The 22,273-nt window shown below is 38.7% G+C and overlaps 1 protein-coding gene across 2 annotated transcripts; it reads right to left on the bottom strand.

Annotated features, from left to right (window-relative positions):
- Positions 1-9,273: 9,273 nt before the first annotated feature.
- fastkd5 (FAST kinase domains 5) lies at positions 9,274-12,977 on the bottom strand. Of its 2 annotated transcripts, none has more exons than XM_078261978.1 (2): positions 12,892-12,977; positions 9,274-11,821 (listed from the first exon to the last, which is right to left on the bottom strand). In XM_078261978.1, exon 2 carries the CDS (start codon positions 11,815-11,817, stop codon positions 9,373-9,375), a length of 2,445 nt encoding a protein of 814 aa, XP_078118104.1. In that variant the 5' UTR covers positions 11,818-11,821; positions 12,892-12,977; the 3' UTR covers positions 9,274-9,372. The 2 variants fall into 2 exon arrangements, with proteins under 2 accessions (XP_078118104.1, XP_078118103.1); XM_078261977.1 differs by having other exon boundaries at positions 12,898-12,961.
- Positions 12,978-22,273: the final 9,296 nt, after the last annotated feature.

Genomic DNA, 22,273 nt, shown 5'->3' with positions numbered 1-22,273 from the left:
CAGACACACTGCTCTACTCTTGAAAATAGAGTACATTCTTGTGGCGACACACTCAGGTGTAAACTAAGTGATAGCCCCTCTGGAAAGCATGAAAGAAATATATAATAATAATAATAATAAAACACCCTGCAGAGCCACCTGCTGCAGCTGAGCACACTGAGTGTGTGAGGAACCTCCTTAGAGCTGTTTTGGGTTGAATGCGGCTCCTCTGCATAGCAAACTAATTTAAAGGCAATATAGATTTACGATAAATACCACCTATTCAACTATGTGTGTTACCAATCAATTTCCACACTGATTTGCAATGTAAAAACTTATAAGAATGTAAGATGAATTATTCAAAGACACTATTTTAGATTCCACAATGTCTGTTAATAATTCATCACAGATCCTGCATATTTGAAAATACCTGAGTTTTACATGCGTGTTCAAAAATTCTGAATTGAACACAGCATGTTTTTAAGAACTTAAAGAACAATATGTCCTTTTGTGTCTGTGTGCTTTTAAATGTCATGCAATGAATACTCCAAGACCATTGAAAGATATCAATCAATTCCTAGAAGATGATCTGAACTCATACGAACAGATTACGACTTCCTCCCCTTTAATCAGAGTGTTGATTGTGATCTTGATGGGTCCTTTTACCCACAGGGGGGATTCTCCCACTGGTTATAACACAGTTAAACTCCTCACCTAGCCACTGGCTATCAGATCAAAGCAACATCCACTCACAGGAAAACAGTCAAGCAGGGAAAAGGTTGGTTGCTATGGCAACTTAAACCACTTCTTGTATGGTCTCACACTACAATGTTATTATTAGGAGGGAAGCATATTAACTACATTAATCAGCTAAGCCCTTGCTCGTACAGCAACAACACCTTTTGTGATGATTGCAGGTTTTGTTTATGGACTATGTTTACTCACAGATATTACAGACAGTAATAAACATAAACATATTGTCCCTTAGCTATATTAGAAATACAGTATGGTTCAGCTCGGATTATTAATCTTTGAACATGAGATTTTTTCATGCATGTATACATGTTCCCTGCATTTTCCCTGCATGTGTCCGTCTCTCCCTCCCAGGAGCCTGGATTTCTATGGCACTGGAGGATGGCAACATCAAATATTCACACTTGGATTTACCACCAAAATAAGAGCGTCCTTGGAAGTCTGACATCTCCTGTATAATTAAGTTGTTGGGATTAAAGCAGGAATGGAGCCTAATCAGCAGCAGGATATGTTGATAAGCAATAAGCAATAATCCTCATAAATGAGGTCAACCTCTTTGGGTTGCCATACAGTCACATCCGTTAAATATGTGGTTTTGACAGCTGTAGAAACCTGTGTTGGCTTAGAACGGTGCATAAGCAGAACAGTGAGAGAGAAAGACAACAATAAATGTCCTTCATTTGTACAGAGAGTCATTGATTTTAGTTTATTTCTGAGAATGTAAAAGAATATGTCTGTGTAATACAAGACTGAACTGCAGTTTCTCTCAGACTTGACATTTCTGGGAAACTTAAAATAGCTCCTATTTTTCAATTTCTCTTTTGAATGTGAGTCTTTCTGACTATGTTTTGGGTGTGTGACCGGATATTTGTCCTTTTCCTTTTTGTAGCACATCTTATTTACTGTCCACTTTGGACTTTTGATAGCTGAGCACCCATTTAAAATGTTCCTCTCAGTCCGATTGCTGCACTTTGGCACCTACTGTAGCAAAGAAAAATGTCCTTTTTGCACACCACTTCTGTCAGAATGGCCATTAGTCATTGTTTGTCGTTAGGTGGGTATGACTCAGAAAGGCAGTACTCCTATTTGATTTACTGTAACTGAGTCTACACTGTAAATATGTACCATTCCATCACCATGGTCATGAAATGGAAATGTTCTACAATAATGTGCAACATAGCACAATGTTTTTGCAATGTCAAGGCAATGTGAATGTACTGTAAAAAATCATCAATTATTTATAAAAGGAAGTTGGAACATTGGAAAGATTTTAAATTCCTCTAGCTCTTGTATCAACTGTCTTCCCCAGTATTCCTCTTGCTGATATAATGTAGTAAGGACAGGATTAATTTAAAAATGTACTGTGTGTGTGTGTGTGTGTGTGTGTGTGTGTGTGTGTGTGTGTGTGTGTGTGTGTGTGTGTGTGTGTGTGTGTGTGTGTGTGTGTGTGTGTGTGTGTGTGTGTGTGTGCGCATCTGTCTCTGTGTTTGAATCCTGAGTGTTCGTAATAATGTAATAAATCATTACGAAATAGTTAACCCATCACTTTAAATTTGTCTGCCAGGTTTACTAGGGTCTAATTACAGACTAAAATATATATTCCCATTAAGCAGAAGATGGTTCCCGTGTGCTTAAAAGCAAGGGATGTAGACACGTTTAATTCAGGCTAAGGGGTTGGCTGTGCATCACTCGGTCGAACACCATTAAAAGATAATACACTTCTTCATTTCATGAGACAAATTCTGATTACGCTATTGCAGCATTTTGAAATTCTATCTTACAGTAAATACAACTTTGAGAGCAAAAACACATAGAATCGAGAAACTGGTTTTACGTCAGAGACATTACTTTCATGGTTGGATGTTTGTTCCAGTTCCTGATGTTGCAATTCCTGCATCACCTCTTTGTGACATTTCTGCTTCTATTTATGATAGCACTGAATATTACACTCATACGTGACATAAATACACTATACATTTGTCAAACAGAAGAACATGTCCTAAAGTCTCATTCCAACTGCCAACATTAAATATAGCCACATAGGCCACTGATATTAACCAGGCTTGATGAGCTACTAGAAATAAAATAAAAGAAATAAAAAGGCAGGAAAAACATAAACATGATGAGAAGAGCCTTTCAGTAATCTGTGCCATTGCTATCTTTTATGCGATGACTCAATGTTTTTGAATAGACTTACAATTTATTCAACACTCTGCAATTGATCTGTATCCTTATATATGTGCTTCTGGTGCACTGAGCTTTAGCTAAATGTGCCCAAAATAAGGATGTCATTGATTCTTTCTAAAATTGCAACTCCTGGTCTGTCTGTTGCAGCTGTTTCTCATCTTCACCCATCCTGCAGAGTAAGCATGAATCCTGATATGTGTCAGACTGAAGTTTCAATGCAGTGACTCAGCTGTTGTTGAAAGTTTTTAAGTGCTAATAATTGAAAGAGAATATGTGAACCCATGTAATAAACATGCAAAGAATACATTAAGCTATTCATCTGAAGTTTTTAAAACAAGCTTGCAAGATGTTGTTGATATTCTTTTGTATCCCTTGGAAATGTCCTCAGTGTTCAAAGCCACACATGAAGGTACTTAATGTGTACTAATGGAGTGTTTTCCTTATATGTATGTATATTAAATGTTTTTCTTTTTCTTTTTTGCATTTTATGAGTGTAATTAGCAACAAGAATGTGAGGGTTGATTTTCACAGTTTATACTTTAAAGCTGCACTAATCAGTATCTTATATTACAGATGTTTCCATTTTTAGATAAAAAATGTAAAAATGATTGTATAGTATTGTAATTTGCATGTCAAACCAAGAATTTATCACTGGACTCAATAGTCCCCCTCAGCTCTACGGAGCATCTTTCAACTGATTGGTTTGGTTTTAGCCGGAAACTGTTACTGCTCTTTAACCTTGTTTCCAGCAGCAGCAGGCAGCTGTGCGCTACCTACCCAGCACCAAACGGCAGACAGGCACTGTTAGCAACAAGCTGGTGAACAGCATTTAGTAGCTGAAGAGCCATATATTTCCCTTGGGGTTGATCGAGACCAAATAGAGTGTATCAGAGGGTGAGTGAATATTGGATTTTCTGTATATTGTCCAGGTGTATGCCACAACTTGATATGAGTAAGGAGGTAACTTTACTTTTATGTAAATGTGACAGCTTGTTAAGCTACCTCTAATTGGCCAACACATAAATTAATCCAGGTTTAAAGTTATAATTCCTAAGATTTCAGTAGGCTAGATTGACTTGGTGACACCTGTGGTTACGCTCAATGTGTTTTAAAACCCCAACGTCTCCTTCCAGGCAGTGCTGCAACCGTTGACTTCAAGGCACCTAACCCCTAACCCAACCTTAACCCTAACCCCTAACCATAACCATAACCATTGCCTAATCCTAGTGCCTTTCAGGCAGCGCTGCCTGGAAGGAGACGTTGGGGGCTTAAAACACCAATAAACTGTGGTTACTGGTTGTACAGTGATAGCAAGTGTGTTTTATTAATACAGAGTCCAATAGTTCACTTTCAAACGACACATGCATCAACCAGCGGGAAAAGCAAAGACACCTTGGGTGGCTACTCTGCCGGAAATGCAACCGAAGCTGCATATCTGTATACAGCGCACCCATACAAACTGTTTTGACAAAGAAGACAGTCACCAGTGTCGCCTGACACCGAGTTTATCACATTCAAAATGCATCCATAATTTCCTGTGAATCCCTTGTGCGTAGATAGCAAATTTGACACAAAACGGCATTTGCTGGGGGAAAAATGCCAGCTATAAATAGTAGCAACATTGGGATTTGATATAATGACAAACTTAAATATTATAACTTTAGGACCCCTCTGCAAATGCCATGGGAGATCTGTATTACAGTGACTCTGCTGTGCACTTCCACTGTGTTTAGTGAGCTTACATGAATCCTGCTTTGAGCAGTAATGATCTCTGTGACCTAATGATATGAGTAGAGGGACAGCAATGTGGTTGTGCAACACAATGCTGCTGTCATCTTGAACGTATCTTACACATAATGTTAATTAGCTTGAAAACACAGAACTGTTTTCCCTCCCAATACCTTCATCTTTTACAAGCTTGCTAAAACTAGCCCCTGCTGTATGATCGAGGGGATTTTTAATCACAACAGCGCTTTAATTACTGGAATTTCTTCTTCGCAAATGATTATTCATATTGAACTTTTGAACTGAGTAACCAAGCTGCATATTATCATTTCTGTTGTTTGTGTTCAACCTTCTTTCTTTAATGTGCCTTCTGGTCATGATGGATCCTCTCATGGGCCAAATGTTTCTATGGATAGCATCAATTAACTAAATCCATAATGAGAAGCAAGATTTGCACTTAAATGGAAATCTTTAGCATCCTACTACTGTCATTTCAAATGCTTTAATACAATGTCAGTGTCCCTGGTTAAATGGTCATATAATATATTTATAGGGGAGATTAGCTTAATAGTGCATGACATTGTCTCTATTTATTTTTTAAGATGCCAAAAATATAACATTAATAATCCAAATCAAGCCAAATCCACTGTGTTCTTGAGGTGAAAAGGTTGATCTCCTAATAGACGAGGAACCAAGCAGCAAATCTTGAACTTGGTTAAGTTAATAAAGGTCTAATAGCAGCAAAGACGAGGGCTGAACGCAAACACTCCCTATCAGTCGCATCCATGCAGCAGTTGGTTTAGCAGTGTGTGTGTGTGTTTGGAATCTTAAAGGCAAGGATCCAGACACATTATTGAATGCCACCGAAGGGGTCAGAAAGGAAGTGGCACTGAGAGGGGGGGGGGGGGGATAAAGAGACATTCAGGAGTAGTTAGTCCCATCATCGTGCAAAAATTGTGATAGGGTTTATTTGTCGTCACTCTCCAGGGACAATCATTTTCACTCAAACTCGATTAAGTCTACAGAGCGGATTTTGTAGTAGGTGTTGCATAAATGCTTAACGAATATGTGACATCAGGATTTGTCTGTCTCATACAATAAGCTAAGTTAAGGACTTTTAGCAGACAGACAGACAGTAGTATCTCTATGTTGAGATAATTTAAGAAATGTTGATGCAAATTTAGGCAACATTCAGGCTGCGCTGGATTAGTTTCCTGGCTGAGAAAAGCAAAAGAATTGAAATGCAAATAAGACAGGGATTACTGAGAGAGCATTCACTCCACCAGAGCCTGCTCCATTAATGGGTGAAATACTGTTCACGTTTGACAATAGTGTCTAAGCCTAATGGTGATTACTTTTGTTTCGTTGTGTTGTTGTCTTGCGTAGCAGTATGACAATATCATTCCGTGTCTCTCTCTTATAGCAGGTTAACTCACTAAATTCCTTGCCTTTAGTGAGTCATGAACGTGAATAAGAGAACGTTTAGCACCTTGTTTGGTAGATTACTCAGAATATAATATAACATCAGCACAATGATCCAATCTAAGCCGATAATCATTCCCATTACTCCACACACTCTGATCAAACTAGTGCAATGTGGCAGGCAGTCCCTTTTCCCCAAACATGTTTGCCCTTGTTAGCATCAACCTGAAAACATAATAGAGCTGACACACAGCATCAGTGAGAGAGGTAACATTTTCTCCCTACATGGATAAGGGATTTATATGGCTATCCAATGAGTTGCATTTGAATCCAAAGAGAATGGTGCTAAATGAGAAACTGAATCATCTCAACTTCAAAAGAATCCTTCCTGCACACCCACAAGTGTGAAATTTGTAGCTGCGGGGATGGCACTGACTTGAAAGTGCCTAAATGTGAATTCTCTTTTATAGTTTTTCTGATCTGTGAAGAATAGCAGAGGTATTTATTGACTCGTCTCTACCTTGTTAAAATGTATTTACTGCGCTTGAATGTGCTTCTGTCTCTTTTGTTGTTTCCGCAAATAAATTATGCTGTTGAAAGCAAAATTTTAAATGAATGTTCCTTTAATGTTATTCTGCTTGTTAAACTGTTTATCTGAACGTAGAGATGCACACCTTGCATTTATATTAATGTGAGTTACATGAAAATATTCTACAAACATATCAAGAAATCATGGGACTGTAATTTTCAGTCAGACGTGATGTGCTGTTTCCTAAGTTGAGAGTGCCCTCTGCTGGCAACTTGTAATATCTCTCTATTCATTCATTCCCCTTACTCATCCTGATCAGGGAGCACCAGAGCAACCACAATGTCCCTTTTCCCAGCAGCCTCCTCCAGCTCCTCCTAAGGGGGTCATCAAGCGCTCCCACGCATGTTGGCAGATGTAGTGTTGATTGAATTTGTCTCTCCCACTGCTCATTTCCTTTTACTTCCTTTATACCACTTGTCTCCCACTTACAGTTCAAGGTCTCCCATCAGCAAGTAACTTAAAGGAAGTGAGGGAAGGAGGCAGAAGTGAAGAGAATCAGGGCAGTTTGTTTGTCATCAAAAGTCTGTGTCCATTACTGAAGTAGTCCAAACTTAAATATTCAATCCAATAACCAATTATTAAACCAACTGCTCCAAATGCTGTTTAGGTTTCTACTTGCACTGCACTGCATCAACAAAGAGATATGAAGTGCATGGGGCAAATACATGCCATACAACTGTCTACCTTCAGTCTTGATGTCGTAGCATTAGCTCTTTAATTCTCTAAGCTAGTTGTGTCTGGGCATTAATGGGCATTCTATTAAAAAATCTCCCTGCAGGACTGTTTTGCATTTCCTTGAGACAATGCCTCATAGTCAGAGACCTTGAAGCTGTTTTTATCTTCTATTGGGACAACTGGCAAGATGGAAGCACTAACATCAGTTTCTGGGGGAAGGGGTGAAAGGAGAAACATTTTAAGGGGAACGCAACACTTGTAGTCTCTCCAGTGTGTCCGTACACCAAGGTCTTATCCCAGATTTTTCTTCAAGGAGTAACAAGGATATTCTGCTTACGGATATTCCGGAACCTGGATATGACAAGGTTTGTCTTGCTTTTCTGAAATGTCCAAAGTGGTGTTTTTGCATGTTTTAGTTCTACAAACATATTTACATTACTTGTATGATTTCTAAGCATACAATAGTAGATGGTAAGTTTCGATGGGAGGCGTCTCAGACCTTGGGGTGTTGAACTGCATTGCATTCAGAAAAATGAAATCAGAAAAAGTTTGTGAATCTGACAGCTCTTTACAATATAAATGGACCTGCTCAACAACCCACTTGTGTTGTTCTACTATTCTTACTGTAGAGGCTAACCCCAAGCTTTAAGCCCCTGAGGTGCAGTTCCACTAGTAGAGTAATTGACACACTTTTTACCTTTTTGATCAATGAAAGTCCAAGTCATATTTGCAGTTAAAACCGTTGGTTCCATTTATTTCCATGAGATCTTAGTTGGGTTTCCAGACAAATCACTGCTTGTATGTATGCCTGTGTAGTGATGTAGTCATTTGTCCCCAGGGCCATACAACTCTACAATGCTTCACAAAAAGGGAAGAGGAGAGAGAGAATTATCTGCATAGTCTGTCTGCCTCTCCTCTCTCTTCACCACTTCCACTACCTCCTATAATAACAATTATGTACTGACTGTACACTGGCCCAACGTTTACTGTTTACTGCTTACACTGTTTACTGGATATATTAGCCAAAGATTGGTTCCTATTTATACCAAGGGCACTTATTGGCTCTTACACTTACACTTCATGTTTACACAAGGTGATAAAAACAATATCCTAACAATCATGTGTCAAAAAATAAGGACAATATCTGTATTCCTCTAAACTACAGATGCAAATAAAGTGACATCTGTGAACACTCTCTAATCCTGCTGCAGAAAGAGAGACGGCCAGATGACTTCCAGAGCAAAGTCATCTAATAACAGCTTGGAGGAGTCAAACATGGGAACATCAATTGTATCTCAGTGTGTATGACTCATTTGCCAGAGTCAGTGGGGCTGCAACCAGTGGGTGCTCAGTGGGTTTCAGAGGTCCAGTTTTACATGACCTGCCATATAAATGTTTTGCTACAAAAAAGTGACAGTGGAATTTACTTAATGTCATAAATGCATTCTGTTTGTGTGAAACATTTAATATCTTTTGAGCTTTTCAGGGAGGACTTTGCACAATACTCAGTCATTTTGGGGTTGCAGTTAGTGATAGTATTGCATAGTACTGATTTGAAGGATATTATTTTGTCCACCTTGTGAATAAACAGTCCTTTTTAAATAGAATGCCTAGCCAGCATTGAATTAGGGTTTCAAGACACTTTTGGCAATATTTCTTTTTGTTTAACATCATCAGTCCATCTCAATTTAACCAACAAGTCGATTATCCAGTCAGTAAATCTTTCATACTTACAGTATTTAAAAAAATATATATGTTTTAGTATAATCTGATTTAGACACTGTATCCTGCAACAAGAACAACAGTTACAGTGAGGAGTTGAATACTTTTTAATTTGCATTATTTTCACAAACCTATCTTGAAATGTCACACATCCTTAAGAAATGTGTTTTGAACTACACATGTAGAAAAGGTCAATGGTTGGTGGGTTAAAAACAGTTCCTTAATAGACCGTTTTCTGTGCTTTGTACATACTCAAAGATTGACTTGAAACTAAAGATTGACCAGAAGCCAAAGTACGGGGTGGCGTGGACTCTTGATAATCATCGCAGACTGGTATAGATTTTGCAGTGCAGGTGTGCTAGCTTCTCAGCCCTGCTTTTCCTCAGCATAGGAAACCACTCCTGATGGCTAAGCTCCACAACCGTGTAGCCTGCCAACTTCAACTGCCTCCTCTTCATGGCATGAAGGCCCAACAACTGCTGTGAATGGTAGCAATAGTGGTTCCTGTTGGAAACTTGGATAGCAAGTTTGACTGTGCCTTTGAAGTTCTGAGGAGCTGAGCCTCGGCTACTGGGTTTGACAAGAGTTTCTATAAGGTCACTGGGCAGGTAGAGCCCTGTGTCAAACAGTCTCCCACCTTCATCAGGCTCTACTCTGTGAAGAGATGTAGGCCGCTTAACTGTAGGAGATGGGGTTAAAGGTTCTGGGGTGTTTTTGGTATTCATGAGCTGTGCTAAAAGTTCCTCAGTTATAGTTACTCCTACATTCATTCTCCCCCAACCCTGATGAGAAGGAAATGTAGATGAACTGTTCTCTGGAGATAATGTGGATGTGTGGGATGTTGGGTTCACAGGTATCGGCTGTCCAGTGGTGTTGAGATGTACTTCCAGGTCAATGGAGCGAGTGTGGGGGAGAATCATTCTCTTACATACAAACTTCTCTCCTCCGAGCAGATCCTGCAGAGCAGATTCTGCCTCCTGAACCTCTGGCTTCTGACACAAATCTGATTGAGCAAACTTCCACAGCATTTCTGTCACCTCTTCTCTCAGTTCACAGCTAAGCCTCGGGCCACTCCACTGAGGCAACTCCAGAGCCACAGCTTCATCTAAAGTGAACAAGTCTTTTTTCAGCTCCAGCTGTGTGGATTTCAGTGCTAAATTGACAAAGTCAGGACTCAAAGCTAATGCAATAAGGTCCTTTGGGAACTGAGCGACAAAGGCCAGGCCAAGAAGACCAGTAAGCAGATGCTCTGGGTATCGCTGGAATTCAGCTTTCCTCCTCCTCAGGGCCTCTGTGAGGCTCGGATAGAAGCTTGGGCTCTGGATTGGGAGAAACCCTAATGCGCCAAAGGCCCACAGCAGTTTGCATGAGTCTTTGCTCCTACAGTGTGGCACCAGAGAGGGAACTCTCTCAGCAATTGCCATTAGGATGTTATCATTGTGGTGATGCAGCGCTGAACAGGCCAGTGCCACATGCATCAGCCCCTTGACACCCATTCTGTGGGCCCGTCGAGGAACTTCCTGTGCCATGGCCTGGAACCACGCCCTGTGATACAGGTAGCTGAAACGCATAAATTTAAGCACATTCACCATGGCAAAGTCGCTTATCTCCTCGACCAAAGAGTGTGCCTTATCAACAATGCGAGTCGCTGAACCCTCAGATATTGAAGTCTGGGATTTAAAGAGCCCCAAGCACACAGCACCAACCTCCTCAGGGTACAGTTGCTGTAAATGACGCATGAGAAGCTGCTCTACAGGATGGATCAAGTCTTTTGGGTTCCGCCTACCTTCTCCCATTATATACAATAGTTGCACCAGCTCAGGGATCCCTATTTGTCCCAGGTGCAGACGGACTGAATCATAAAGGTGCTGTAAGAACTGAGGGACCTGCCTCCCAATACAACGCCACAAGTCAGCAGCTAACAGCAACTGGTGTAAACTCATCTGGTTGGCCCGGCGGCTCAGCTCGGCCTCATACAGCCCGAGAACAGTGTGGGCACAGGGCATGTCCAGCCACACAAAGGACTGCAGCACCTCCAGCAGCTGAAGATCATTAAAGAGGCGAAGGTGTTCCACAGAATACCGGAGGAGCATGATGAAGCGTTGGTCACTCCTCACTAATGACATCTTATCAGGGTGTAAGCGGCTGAGCTCCACAAGAAACTGAGACACATTAGATGGTTTCATGCTGCCTTTTAAAATAGTCACTTTTTGGAGCAGCGGCAAGGCCTCTTCCCATTCGATTGGACGAGGCCGCTGGGTGAGGTCAAGGGTTATGGAGGCATACCCTGGCCGGCATTTGAGGAAGGCACGTGTATCTACCTTAACATCTGGCAGTGTGGGTTTTCTGTAGTACGGTGAAACTGATGGCATCTCGGGTTCAGGGCCTTTGTTGAAAGCGAAGTCAAGAAGTGTGTTTTTTGAGCTGGAGAGGTGCCGCGAGCAACTCACACTGTAGCGATCGCTCTGTTGCCAGAAGGAAGGTGCGAGAGTGGAGAGACACTGTTCATCTTCATCATTATCTGTTTGGCTCTGGGAGGTTCCAGAGTTCCACACAGAGTGATGATATGAGGACGGGTTGTAATACAGCCTGTAGCCTCCTTGAGAAGAGGCATCCTGGTGTTGCAATACTCCTTTCTTCCCCTCATGATCATCAGTCTCATCCTTTTGTTTGACAGGCAGATGCTGAGCCTGGGTAGAGTCCTTTCTCAAGCCTCGGAGGTAGCATAGCCTGGGCAACCGTCGACACAGTACACAGGCAGCCATTAATCTGACAGATTAAAAAAGACAAAAGCATGATTCAAAAGACAGCAGGCAAATGCCATCCTACTATGCCTGGTAATAATTTACTGCAAAATGATATTGTTTTAGTTTTCTGTTTTGTTTTGTTGGGGCGGGGAGAGGTTATTTTATTCTATGTATTATATGTAGATCAATTTCACTTCAAATTTGGTCTAGGATGTCAAGAGGCCAAAAAAAAGGTTGCTTCTAAAAGAGGGGGAAAGGTAGATGTAGAATAATAAAGGAGTCCAGTTTTAAGCACATCAATATTGATTTAAATACAATCAAAAATAAAACTTTGTATAGGGTATAAACCCGTTTTGTATATGCTATACACTTTAGCGGTCAGTTATGAAACATTATTATAAAATCTTTGCATACAAAATATGTCTGTCCATACCAAACTGTCACAATATACATTTAATTGTACATTTCTCTTGCAAAGCCATTTGTTCAACAATGAAGGTAAAAAACATTTCTTGTCAAGCACAGTATGAACTAAGTGAATAGTGAATTTCCCTTGATGAAAACCATGATTAAGACACTAAACATTCAGTGATAATTTACATTACAGTGCTATATACAGTTCTATGTACAACACTGCTTATAAACAATTATGAATATTTCCTGCCTGAAACCCAGAATACCTGTTTGAGTGAAAACACACACACACACACACACACACACACACACACACACACACACACACACACACACACACTAGCTTAACTAGCGTTACTAATTAGAATTTTTTGAATACAAACATCGAGGTTAAACAAGTAGAGACATGTCACCATTTAGCTAACGTTATCAATCTAAACCATGGTGACTGCTTCCTCATCTTTTAAACTAGAAGATAACTTATTTTGTATAATTCAGTGATGTGCTCTGATATACGTGCACGTTATAACGTTAGTAGAGGATCAGCCATGTGGTGTCAGACAGACAGCAGGTAACGTTAATTTAGGCTTAAATTGCTAGCTATCCGGCACAATAAATTCTAAAATAAATCACATTACACACATCTAGCTATGTCCTGTAACCAGACCGTTAACTCACCTTTACCTCTTCAGCATCAACACGGGACTGTTTAAGCAATCTGAACATGTAGGTAAAAACGTCATGAAGTTCTGAGAAGGAAGCGTTAAATCCACAAATATAATACAATTACACCGGAACTCAAGTACTTCATCCTTCAAAATAAAAGAAACACTATACATTACTAGCTCGACGATGTCACCATTGATGTGCTAAAAAGCAGAAAAGATATTGTACAAATTGTAATAATGTATTGGAATATTGATTGTCACTATTGGGTTCTCTAATAAATGTGTGTTAAGTATCGTGTCGGACGTGGTGTTACATTATTCTGGCAGTTGAATGTGGCTTCCATGGAAACAGGCGTGGAAAGCATAGACAGTATGAAAGTAGCCATCGCCATGACTGAACAGAGCATGACCTACGGCAGACGGGTAGGTTCAAACTTCAGGACGACAGAATGCAAAAACAAAAGAAGTCAGCATAGCGTCACCATTGAACCAATGAATTACTATTAATATAGGATTTAAGAATTATGGCAAAAATATGTTTAACGTAATTGTTCAAACCAAATCATAAGAAAAAGATATTAGAACAAAAAAGTGAGTATACCATAGTGCAAATGTGTAATATAAATTGTTTAGCTATAACATTATAACACTAAACCAGAACTTTTACATACTGCTTAATTACCAGCATTATTAAATAATAATTGTAATATGCATTCTGTAACTGAAAACTTTTTTGTCAAAAACAAATTCCTTTGAGAACAAAAGAGTAGGCCAGTCAATTGGTACTTTGTTATTTCATTTCGCCTGATTGTTCCTTATGTTTTTTTTTTTAAGCGGAATAATATTGAAACATAATATTAGAACATTTCATTTGAAGAAATCCCTTTTACTTCATCCATCTTTAAAGTATATTTCAATTATTTTCAACTAATATTTTTTTAAAACTGTTTTATTCTTAAATCATTTCTGCTGGGAGCAAAGTTCTTATTCAAATATTTTCTGTATGCTAAATATACGATCTGTGTCAGGATCTATGCTACAGGCCATTAATAGTTCTGTTTTGTACTTGATATGAATTAATTTTGAGCATAGCACAAAGCTGTATCAGTACTGGTGTTGTTACCTCTAATAATACCATCTAAAAAGAATGTAGATTGATCAACCCCATATAAACCTGAGATGACAACATATCCATGCATTTTTGTTGTTGACTCAGCACTATGTTTTTCACTTCTGACAGAGACATCATGACTTATCACTTTGGCAATTCATCCTACATTATTCAGTAAGTATTAATGAACACATGAATGTTTTTATCCTCTCCCCAATAGCTGCAACTGGGATGCAGCGGCTGAGTTTTTTTTTTTTTTTTTAAAGCTGTATGCATCTGTTTAATGGCTCAGAAAGATTTACTTTTTTAAGTTGAGCTATGGTATGGCTTGTAAGGATGGGATCAAAAATCATGTCAAGCAAATTGTATTTGCATTCATAATATTTAATAATATGATATTGCATTGCATTTTATAACTACATTTTTTTTAGACTGAATTAATCCTAGAGATCGGACACCATATGTTTAATTTGTTGAAACACTTTTGCCAGAAACTAGTTTTCAACTTTGTTTTCTTTCCCTGTAGACCAATTATGTCCCCAAGGCAGCCCTCTAGTTTTTAAGTGAGAAGTCATTTTTGACCATTTAAAATTTAGATATACTTTTATAATTCATTAATTTAAAGCAGCTATAGATAACTGTTTCAAATGTTTCAAATAATGCAGGTAAACAAACATGTAACAGCATTAAAAAAATGTAAGTGTTGTCATCTTTCTCAGTATATTCATAGTTTTCATCATCAAACTGTGGAATGAAGTGTATCACAGAAATGCATCACAGTTGATATGAAACTAGAGGTAAAAGGTAAAATGACCCGAGGAGCTTTGGCAACACTTTAAACCATGTTGGTGGCAGTTTATTTTATTTTATTAAGTCTCTGCTGACATCAGTGAGTATTCCTAACATGTTCATCAAGCTTTGAGTGCAACTAAGTTTCATACTGATGCTGGCTGCATAGTGTAAAAAGTGGTCGGTACAATTACAGTGGGAGTACAAATATGTGGCCTTGAGTTACTTGTGGTTTTAATGTAACACAAACGCAGGCCACAATAAACCTGCATTGGGTTATTTTATTTAACATTACGCTGTAGTTTTGCTGTGAAATCAGTTTTGCAAGATCAAAATCACATTATATTATAATGAAGAAATATATGTATTTATAGCTATTTGTGTGTGTGTGTGTGTGTGTGTGTGTGTGTGTGTGTGTGTGTGTGTGTGTGTGTCTGTGTGTGCTATTAAAGTTTTAAAGAAATATGTTTGCCATTGTATTTAGATTAATTATACTGTAATAAAAAGGTATATTACTCAGTAATCAAATAACAATGTATATTGCACTTGTTACATTCAAGTAACTTTTTAATTTGTTCTTCTTGGTGTATTGTTAATATTCTGACCCTATTATATTTGTGTATGTATATATTAGTTATAACCCAATATTGTCCACAATATCAAATGGTAAAAAAAAACTTTCCAACAGCAGGTTGAACATGCCAGTTAGACACCAAGGATTCCATAAAATACTATGATTATACTAATTATTTTAATTCAGGCACATCAATTCAACAATTGTCTTCCATTTCTGAGGCATCTGTGCAACTCATACAAATTATGTTTTGATAACTAATTAAAATTAAAATATTGTGCAACTACAACCGAAAAATAGTCGGAATAAATAGACGTTTACAAAAAATCCTGTTGGAAAGATTAATACATTATATGGTGTGTGCCATATGTTAGTAAATAAATTGATTTAAGTATATTAATTTTCGTTAGAACGACAGGGTGTATTTATTTCTAGAATTCATTCGTATTCATAGGACATTTATGTCTAAACATTACGCAGGAAAACATCAACAAAATCAGGGTATAACTTCATAGGCGTCGACTAGTGCAACTCTTGTTTTGATATTGCCTGTGTTTGTAGCCTATTTGTTTCCTTGTTTTATTTATTTGTTCCTAATGAGAAATAAGTTCGTAGTTTGTGTAGGCTATTTCGCCTCCTCTGCAAGTTTATCAAAACGTGTAAAAAAAATCAAGTGGTGAAACTTGAGAGTGGCACTTGGAGAGGAAGTAGTTGATTTATGCTAATGAAGGAGTTGGGGTTTAGCTACGCTGGCTGGGAGCCGCCCTTCATTCACCACATGGTTAAGACTCTACTCGCGCCACTTTCGCAATCTTACTACGATTCAGAAACTCCTAGCAAATCATAATAGTAGCACATGGTTATGCTTTTTGGATTATATGTCCTAAGTCCTTCTTTTCTCAGTTTTGCAGATACCCCCGAAACAGTGTGAGTAAACGGTAAGTCTGTACAAGTGAGTGAAGATGGTGGATTTTTAGAAGCTAGTCTCTTATTACGCGCATGTTATTGGCAAGAAACCTGTTGTTCGCCTTTTCGGGAAATGCGGTAAATGTCAGGAAAGTGAAATGCTTGGCGCTGTATGCGACACCGCAGCCACACTTTGACGTTTACATAAAGGGAAAACCTTTTAATCGTCAATTTCCGCATTTGAAAACATGTTGTAAGGGGCGCATCGCATGGCAACCTCTCCTCCATGGTTGGAGAATGAGGGAGATTTGAAAAGCATGTGTTGCTGCTGCACCTCAAGTCGGTAACGTTATCTCGGGGAAGTGATACTCACTCGTGAAAATTAGTCGTTACACCCTTTCGTAGTTACTGCAAGTTATAGACTCGTATGCTCCGGTTGTCGGCCATATGTTGATATACTATTAAAGTTCTCAGTCCATTTGTTCGCTGTGGTGTATACTTAAAAGTGCCTCCAGAACAAAGCAGCAGCACATGGGGGTGCAGCAGGCCGCGCGCCTTTGCTACCCCGCGAGCTGCTAACGCTAACAAACCGACGAGAAGATATCGTTAAGTTGCATTACGTAATTAGTATTGACTTTATTGACCACGTTATGTGCTTACAAGGAAATGTCCTTTTCCACAAGCACTCGGGGACATGCGCCGATATTTATTATTAGCGTTCATAGGTAAGCTAGCAATACTATAGCAGCTAAGTTGGCTAAGATAAGAGAATGCAATGCTCTGGATGGAGGGTGTAAGCCAACCGTAGCATGTTAACTTAGGGTGTCTTTTAAGTTATTTGCTCAGATGACATGTTTAAATATAACTGACCTGTGGCATTATAAATTATCGGATAACGATCTCAATTTCTGAAAGCTAACCGTGCTCTGAGGCTGCACGCGCTAGCATGTTTGTCTAGCACATGCTTGTATTAACTGTTTTGATGGAGCCCTCGGGTACTACTAGCTTGCTGTGTCCTGGATTCTGGCTTAGCTAAGTTTGCAGTAGCTCGTATCATACGCTTGGTGCGCCCAGCCATAATGAGCGCGCATTTCACGTGCACCTGATTTCAGTGTTTTAACGCTACCAATTTAGTTATACGTATGTTGTGTTATCCAGTCGGTGGGTAGAAGTAGGTTTATAAAACGCTCAAAATGCAGACTCTTGGGCGCCATGTTAGCGCGTGGGGGAGGGGTAACGTTACAGTAATATGTGACTATCCTCTAAGCAGCCCTGGTTCCCACTTAGCCTTCCCATTGAACTTTTGTTATTGAAGACATTTCGACGTGTGCTTGTTTCTCATGTTTCTTCCCCCCCCATTAATGCACCTGCGTTTTACACCACAAAAAAAAATCCAGATTTTTTTTCTGGACTTAATTTCTACATGAAAATATACATAAGCAATAAGGCTGGCTGGTGGATAGCTCTTTGGGATATTAGAGCTTTGTGCAAGAATGAATGCGCTAAATGTAAATTAATCAGTCACATGACCACTGACACGATCTGCACCAAAAACTGATCAGTTTCCTATGGTCTACTTCCTTTTGAAAGTACATCCGATGTTTGAAAGATCTTTCAATTTAACAGCCCTGTAAACATAACCTCCTTAGTGGAGGTTACGAAACAAGTCTAACATAACAAGGGTCATTCTGGTTGGAGATAACAACCTTTTTGACTGAACTTCTACATTATACATTGCACTCGAAGTAGTGCTAAAGTGGATAATCAGTTTATGTAATTGACGATCATTTTCATGAACTATTAATCTTTAAACGGACAAATGGCGGCTATTCTCTTGTTCCAGTTTGTCAACTGTGAGGATGTGCTACTTGTCCCTGTTTTTATATCATTGTAAATGTATCTGAGTTCTGGGTTATTGGTCCATAAAACCAGTACCTTTACAACATCACCTTGTATTTGCAAACTTTAAATAACACGTTTCACTGTTTCTTGACATTAAGTAGACTACACAATACTAATATACTATAAAATATATATATATATATATATATATATATGAATGAAATGTATTTAAGTTGATAATGAAATTTATTTCAGCCCTGAATTGAAGTTGCTAACATACTCTTGATGCTGTATCTCATTTATACTTGCAGACACCTACGCACATCTGTATCTCCTGTGGAAAGCCCCTCATTGTGGATTTAAAGGCATCCTATTTCATTCTGTGATCGAAAACTCCACATGAACAGTTTGAAGTCACTGTAGTGTCAAAGTGCTTACAGTGCAGGTAGTTCTATAAAATCTACTGCAGTGAAGGCACTTTCAGCACTATTCTGACAATGGTAACTAAAGGAGCAGGCTTATTTACAGACACGACTGGTTTATGCTAGAACAGGATAGACTGAATCTAAACACACATCTGGCAGGACCTTGTTACCATCCTGCGGTGATGTTTGGCCCCTGCTGTTCCTGAGTGAGGCAGCTGTGTCTGGAGCAAGGCCCCTCTTATCAAACATGCTTGTTATTGTGAAACATCATGCATATTTTGCACTTGCGACCCTTCCACTAGTGCTTATGCTAAGGTGCATCTAGTGCAGATAGTGAAGTAGACTAGCACCTACTGCCCTAAGTGCTCCTTCTGGCATAAGGAGCTTGGACTCTCATCGTGTGTGTGTGTGTGGCAGTGTGTGTGTACCCACTTTTAATTGTGGCAGTGTGTGTGTACCCACTTTTAATTGTGGCAGTTCTCTGTTAGTTTTGCATAGTTGCGCTCCAAGAAGAAATACGTTGTGCAAATCTATGCAAAACTGATGGTGGCCTGTGTTTTCATCTGAATCCTCTTTATTGTTGTTTCTTTCTCCATGGTGGTCAATCATGTTTCCACTACAGCTCTGTTATTATGGCAGATGTTTAAGTAGTATTAAAGTGCTTATAGTGCAGGTAGTTTTATGAAATTCTACTGCAGTGTGAGCACTTAAAGTACTTCTTAGACGTGTTTCTTCTTGGAAAACTGCAACTGCAGAGGTAGCTTATGCACATGGGTCTCTGGTTAGTTTTGCTTGTTTGCTTTCAGCTTTTTACTGTACTGCTGTGCAAATCCATGCAAAACTGATCATAGAACTGAAATCATCTGAAATCTATCAGATGTGATCCCTTTCTGTACAGGTTGGGAGAGGTAGCAATGCTCTGTACTTGTGTGGTATTGCACTTGTCCCGGCCTGTTGAGGACATGGGGAATTGTTCTGCACAAAGGGTAATGGCCCACATGTATCTAGTATACATTTTGTATTGGACTTTTGAAATCTCATCCTTATGTCACCATCTCCATCTTGTCACTAATGCTCCTGTAATGATAGGGTTTGACAAATTCAGCATTTAAAAATAAATATTTCCATTCCATCCTCACTGAGGCATTTTTTGCTTTTTCACCAGATATATAACCTATTGATCCTGGTTGAGTGTCTGAACAGATTAAAAGAGTGCTTTCCTGCAAAGAATGTACTTGTTATAATTGTAAAAAAATTCATATACCCCCTTTTTGGGGTGTTATGTTTGAAATTCTTCAGAATATAAATACAATGCTTTTGGTAAATCAATTAAGTTTAGTCATGAAGGTGGACACTTACCAATGTTTTGTTAATGTTCCCTCAATTTTAAAATTCTCAAGTGTCTGGGCTGTCTAAGATTGTCAACATTTGTTAATTATACATTTTTTAAAATGGTTCCCTTCAATGCAAAACCCATGCTATTTTCTTCACTATACCGTTACATAACTATTTTGTTATATGAGGGTTTACCTTTTGTCTCTGGCTTCTAAATGCCTTGTAAGCTTGGTGCATGGTTGGTTGAGCTATGGTAAAATAATGTGCACAGGGTGGAGAACCATGAAAAATGGAAGGACTACATCTCTGATCTTCGTGAGTTGGGATGATTTTTACATCGTCTTTAAAAGAAAACCTTTTGGAATCGAGTCAACACAAAACATGCCCAGATAATTTATTATTTAGAAGTTATTGTTATTAAGGTCATACAGTTTACCAAACTGTTATTTGCTGTAAAACATGATGGTAAAAAATAATTTCTAGAATATAGTAAGACAATTCATTTTCAATTGAAAGTTGAACATTTGATTATCAAAAGTGTAAAAAAAAAAAAAGTATGCACTACATGTTTCACAAATTCTGTATAAAAACACTTTGCTTTCAGTGTAGCTGTTGGTGGGTGTTGTTCCTTGTACTCTAAGGCCTATCAGTGTGGGGGTGGTTGCAAGATGGGTTTTAAATGTTGGTACTATGGATAGTTTGTTCATTTGGACTGTCCCTTTGGATTGATTGTGCAGCTCCCCCTTCCTCCAGCAGAGGGAGGTATCTGTACACTTAAAGTGCTTTTCTAAGGGTAACTGCATGGTGAATGAATTGATAGTCCAAACTGAATAAAGCAGTAGGCAAATTAAACAAATTTTTTTTTTTTTTCTTCCTAATTCCAAATATCACTGCATATCATCAAATATAAATAATTCAAAATGGAAGGATATTTTCTGTTGCCTTATCACCTGAATTCTGTTGTCACAATGGCAGATTTGATTTAAACAAAATGGATGCTCCACCTATCCCACACACAAACACACACACATCCAGCCAACCTCAGACCAATGAGCAGAGTTTTCATTATTCTTCATTGCATGGTAGGCTGGCAGAGAGCCATTCACTGGAGTGTTCACCTTTCATTATCATGTCCTCTTTACTTGACAGTCAAGATAAATGGGAAGCATCCAGAAAGGACATGAACTCAAAGATGCATTCCTGCTTGTCAGCCTATGCTGATTGCTCTAGCAACCTCTATTTACTCTGATGTCTAGAACATCTTATGCCTTTATCAGACACAGATTGCTTTGTGATTATGGGTTGTCACTCAGTTGGATGGCAAGTTTGAAGTTGTGATAATGTGACCAAACTGTCAGAGATCAACTGATACAGCATTATTCCAAATCATGATATGGCATTATTCTGTGTGTGTGTGTGTGTGTGTGTGTGTGTATATATATATATATATATATAGTTTTGTTTAAATATTTAAATAGCCATTATTTGACAAGACTATATAATATTTAAACGAAACAAAAGAAAGCTCATGGAAGACAAATGCAACCCATTTTGGAAGTGCACAATAAAATACTGTTTAAAATTCTAGTTTTTTAGCCATGCTAGTGGCACGTCTCTAGCGATGGCAATGTCGGTCAGTCCGCGTCTTTGTTCCAGACAGAAATGTCTCAATAAATACTAGATAGATTTCCATGAAATTCATGGTTCCCAAGGGATAAATCCCAATGACTATGTTGATCTCCTGATTTGTCCTCTAGAGCCACTATGATGTTGATATTTGAGTGAAATGTCAAACTATTGGGTGGAGTGCCATGAAATTCAGGATGAATTGTAATCACTTTAATGAGTCTGGACACCCTGACATCTAACATCTAATTCCAATTTGTCTGATATTAATTTATGACCACCTGCAAAATTAATGGCATTCCCATTAGCCTCAGCTGTTCATGTAAAGTGCTAATTTGCAAATGTTAGCATGCTAAAGGTAAACATTACGCCTGCTAACATCAGTGTGTCAGCATTATCAGAGTGAGCATGTTAGCATGTCGGCGTTAGCATTTAGTTTAAAGTACCGCTTTGCAGCCTCAGCTATGGCTGTAGACTGTCAGTCTTTTTATATCAATATCATTCTATTTCAACCAAATTAAGTTACTTCATTCATTTCAATACATATACAGTAGGCTATATGGTCAATGAAAAGTCTCCCTTGATTGCCCTTTGTCAGCCATAGGCTATTACAGTAGAATAGAAATCATCATAATTACCCAATGACATATGATAGCATGCTCAGCTTATTAAATATTTAAATATTCTGTTTGGTACATGTCATCGTATTAGGCCTACATTTGCTGTGAGGTGGTGATTTTTTTCATGCGCTATTAGATGTTGCCATGAAAAATGAATGCCTGTC

This window comes from Sander vitreus, chromosome 11 (assembly GCF_031162955.1).
Source record: "Sander vitreus isolate 19-12246 chromosome 11, sanVit1, whole genome shotgun sequence".
Classification (NCBI taxonomy): domain Eukaryota; kingdom Metazoa; phylum Chordata; class Actinopteri; order Perciformes; family Percidae; genus Sander; species Sander vitreus.
The sequence above is the reverse complement of the archived record's forward strand: the minus strand, read 5'-3'. Positions and strand labels throughout refer to the sequence as shown.

Excerpts from the sequence above, each read along its gene's own strand:
- fastkd5 (XM_078261977.1), bottom strand. The coding sequence starts at position 12,956 with ATGACGTTTTTACCTACATGTTCAGATTGCTTAAACAGTCCCGTGTTG. Across the intron at positions 11,822-12,897 it reads CCCGTGTTGATGCTGAAGAG|ATTAATGGCTGCCTGTGTAC; the intron begins GTAAAGGTGAGT and ends TTAATCTGTCAG.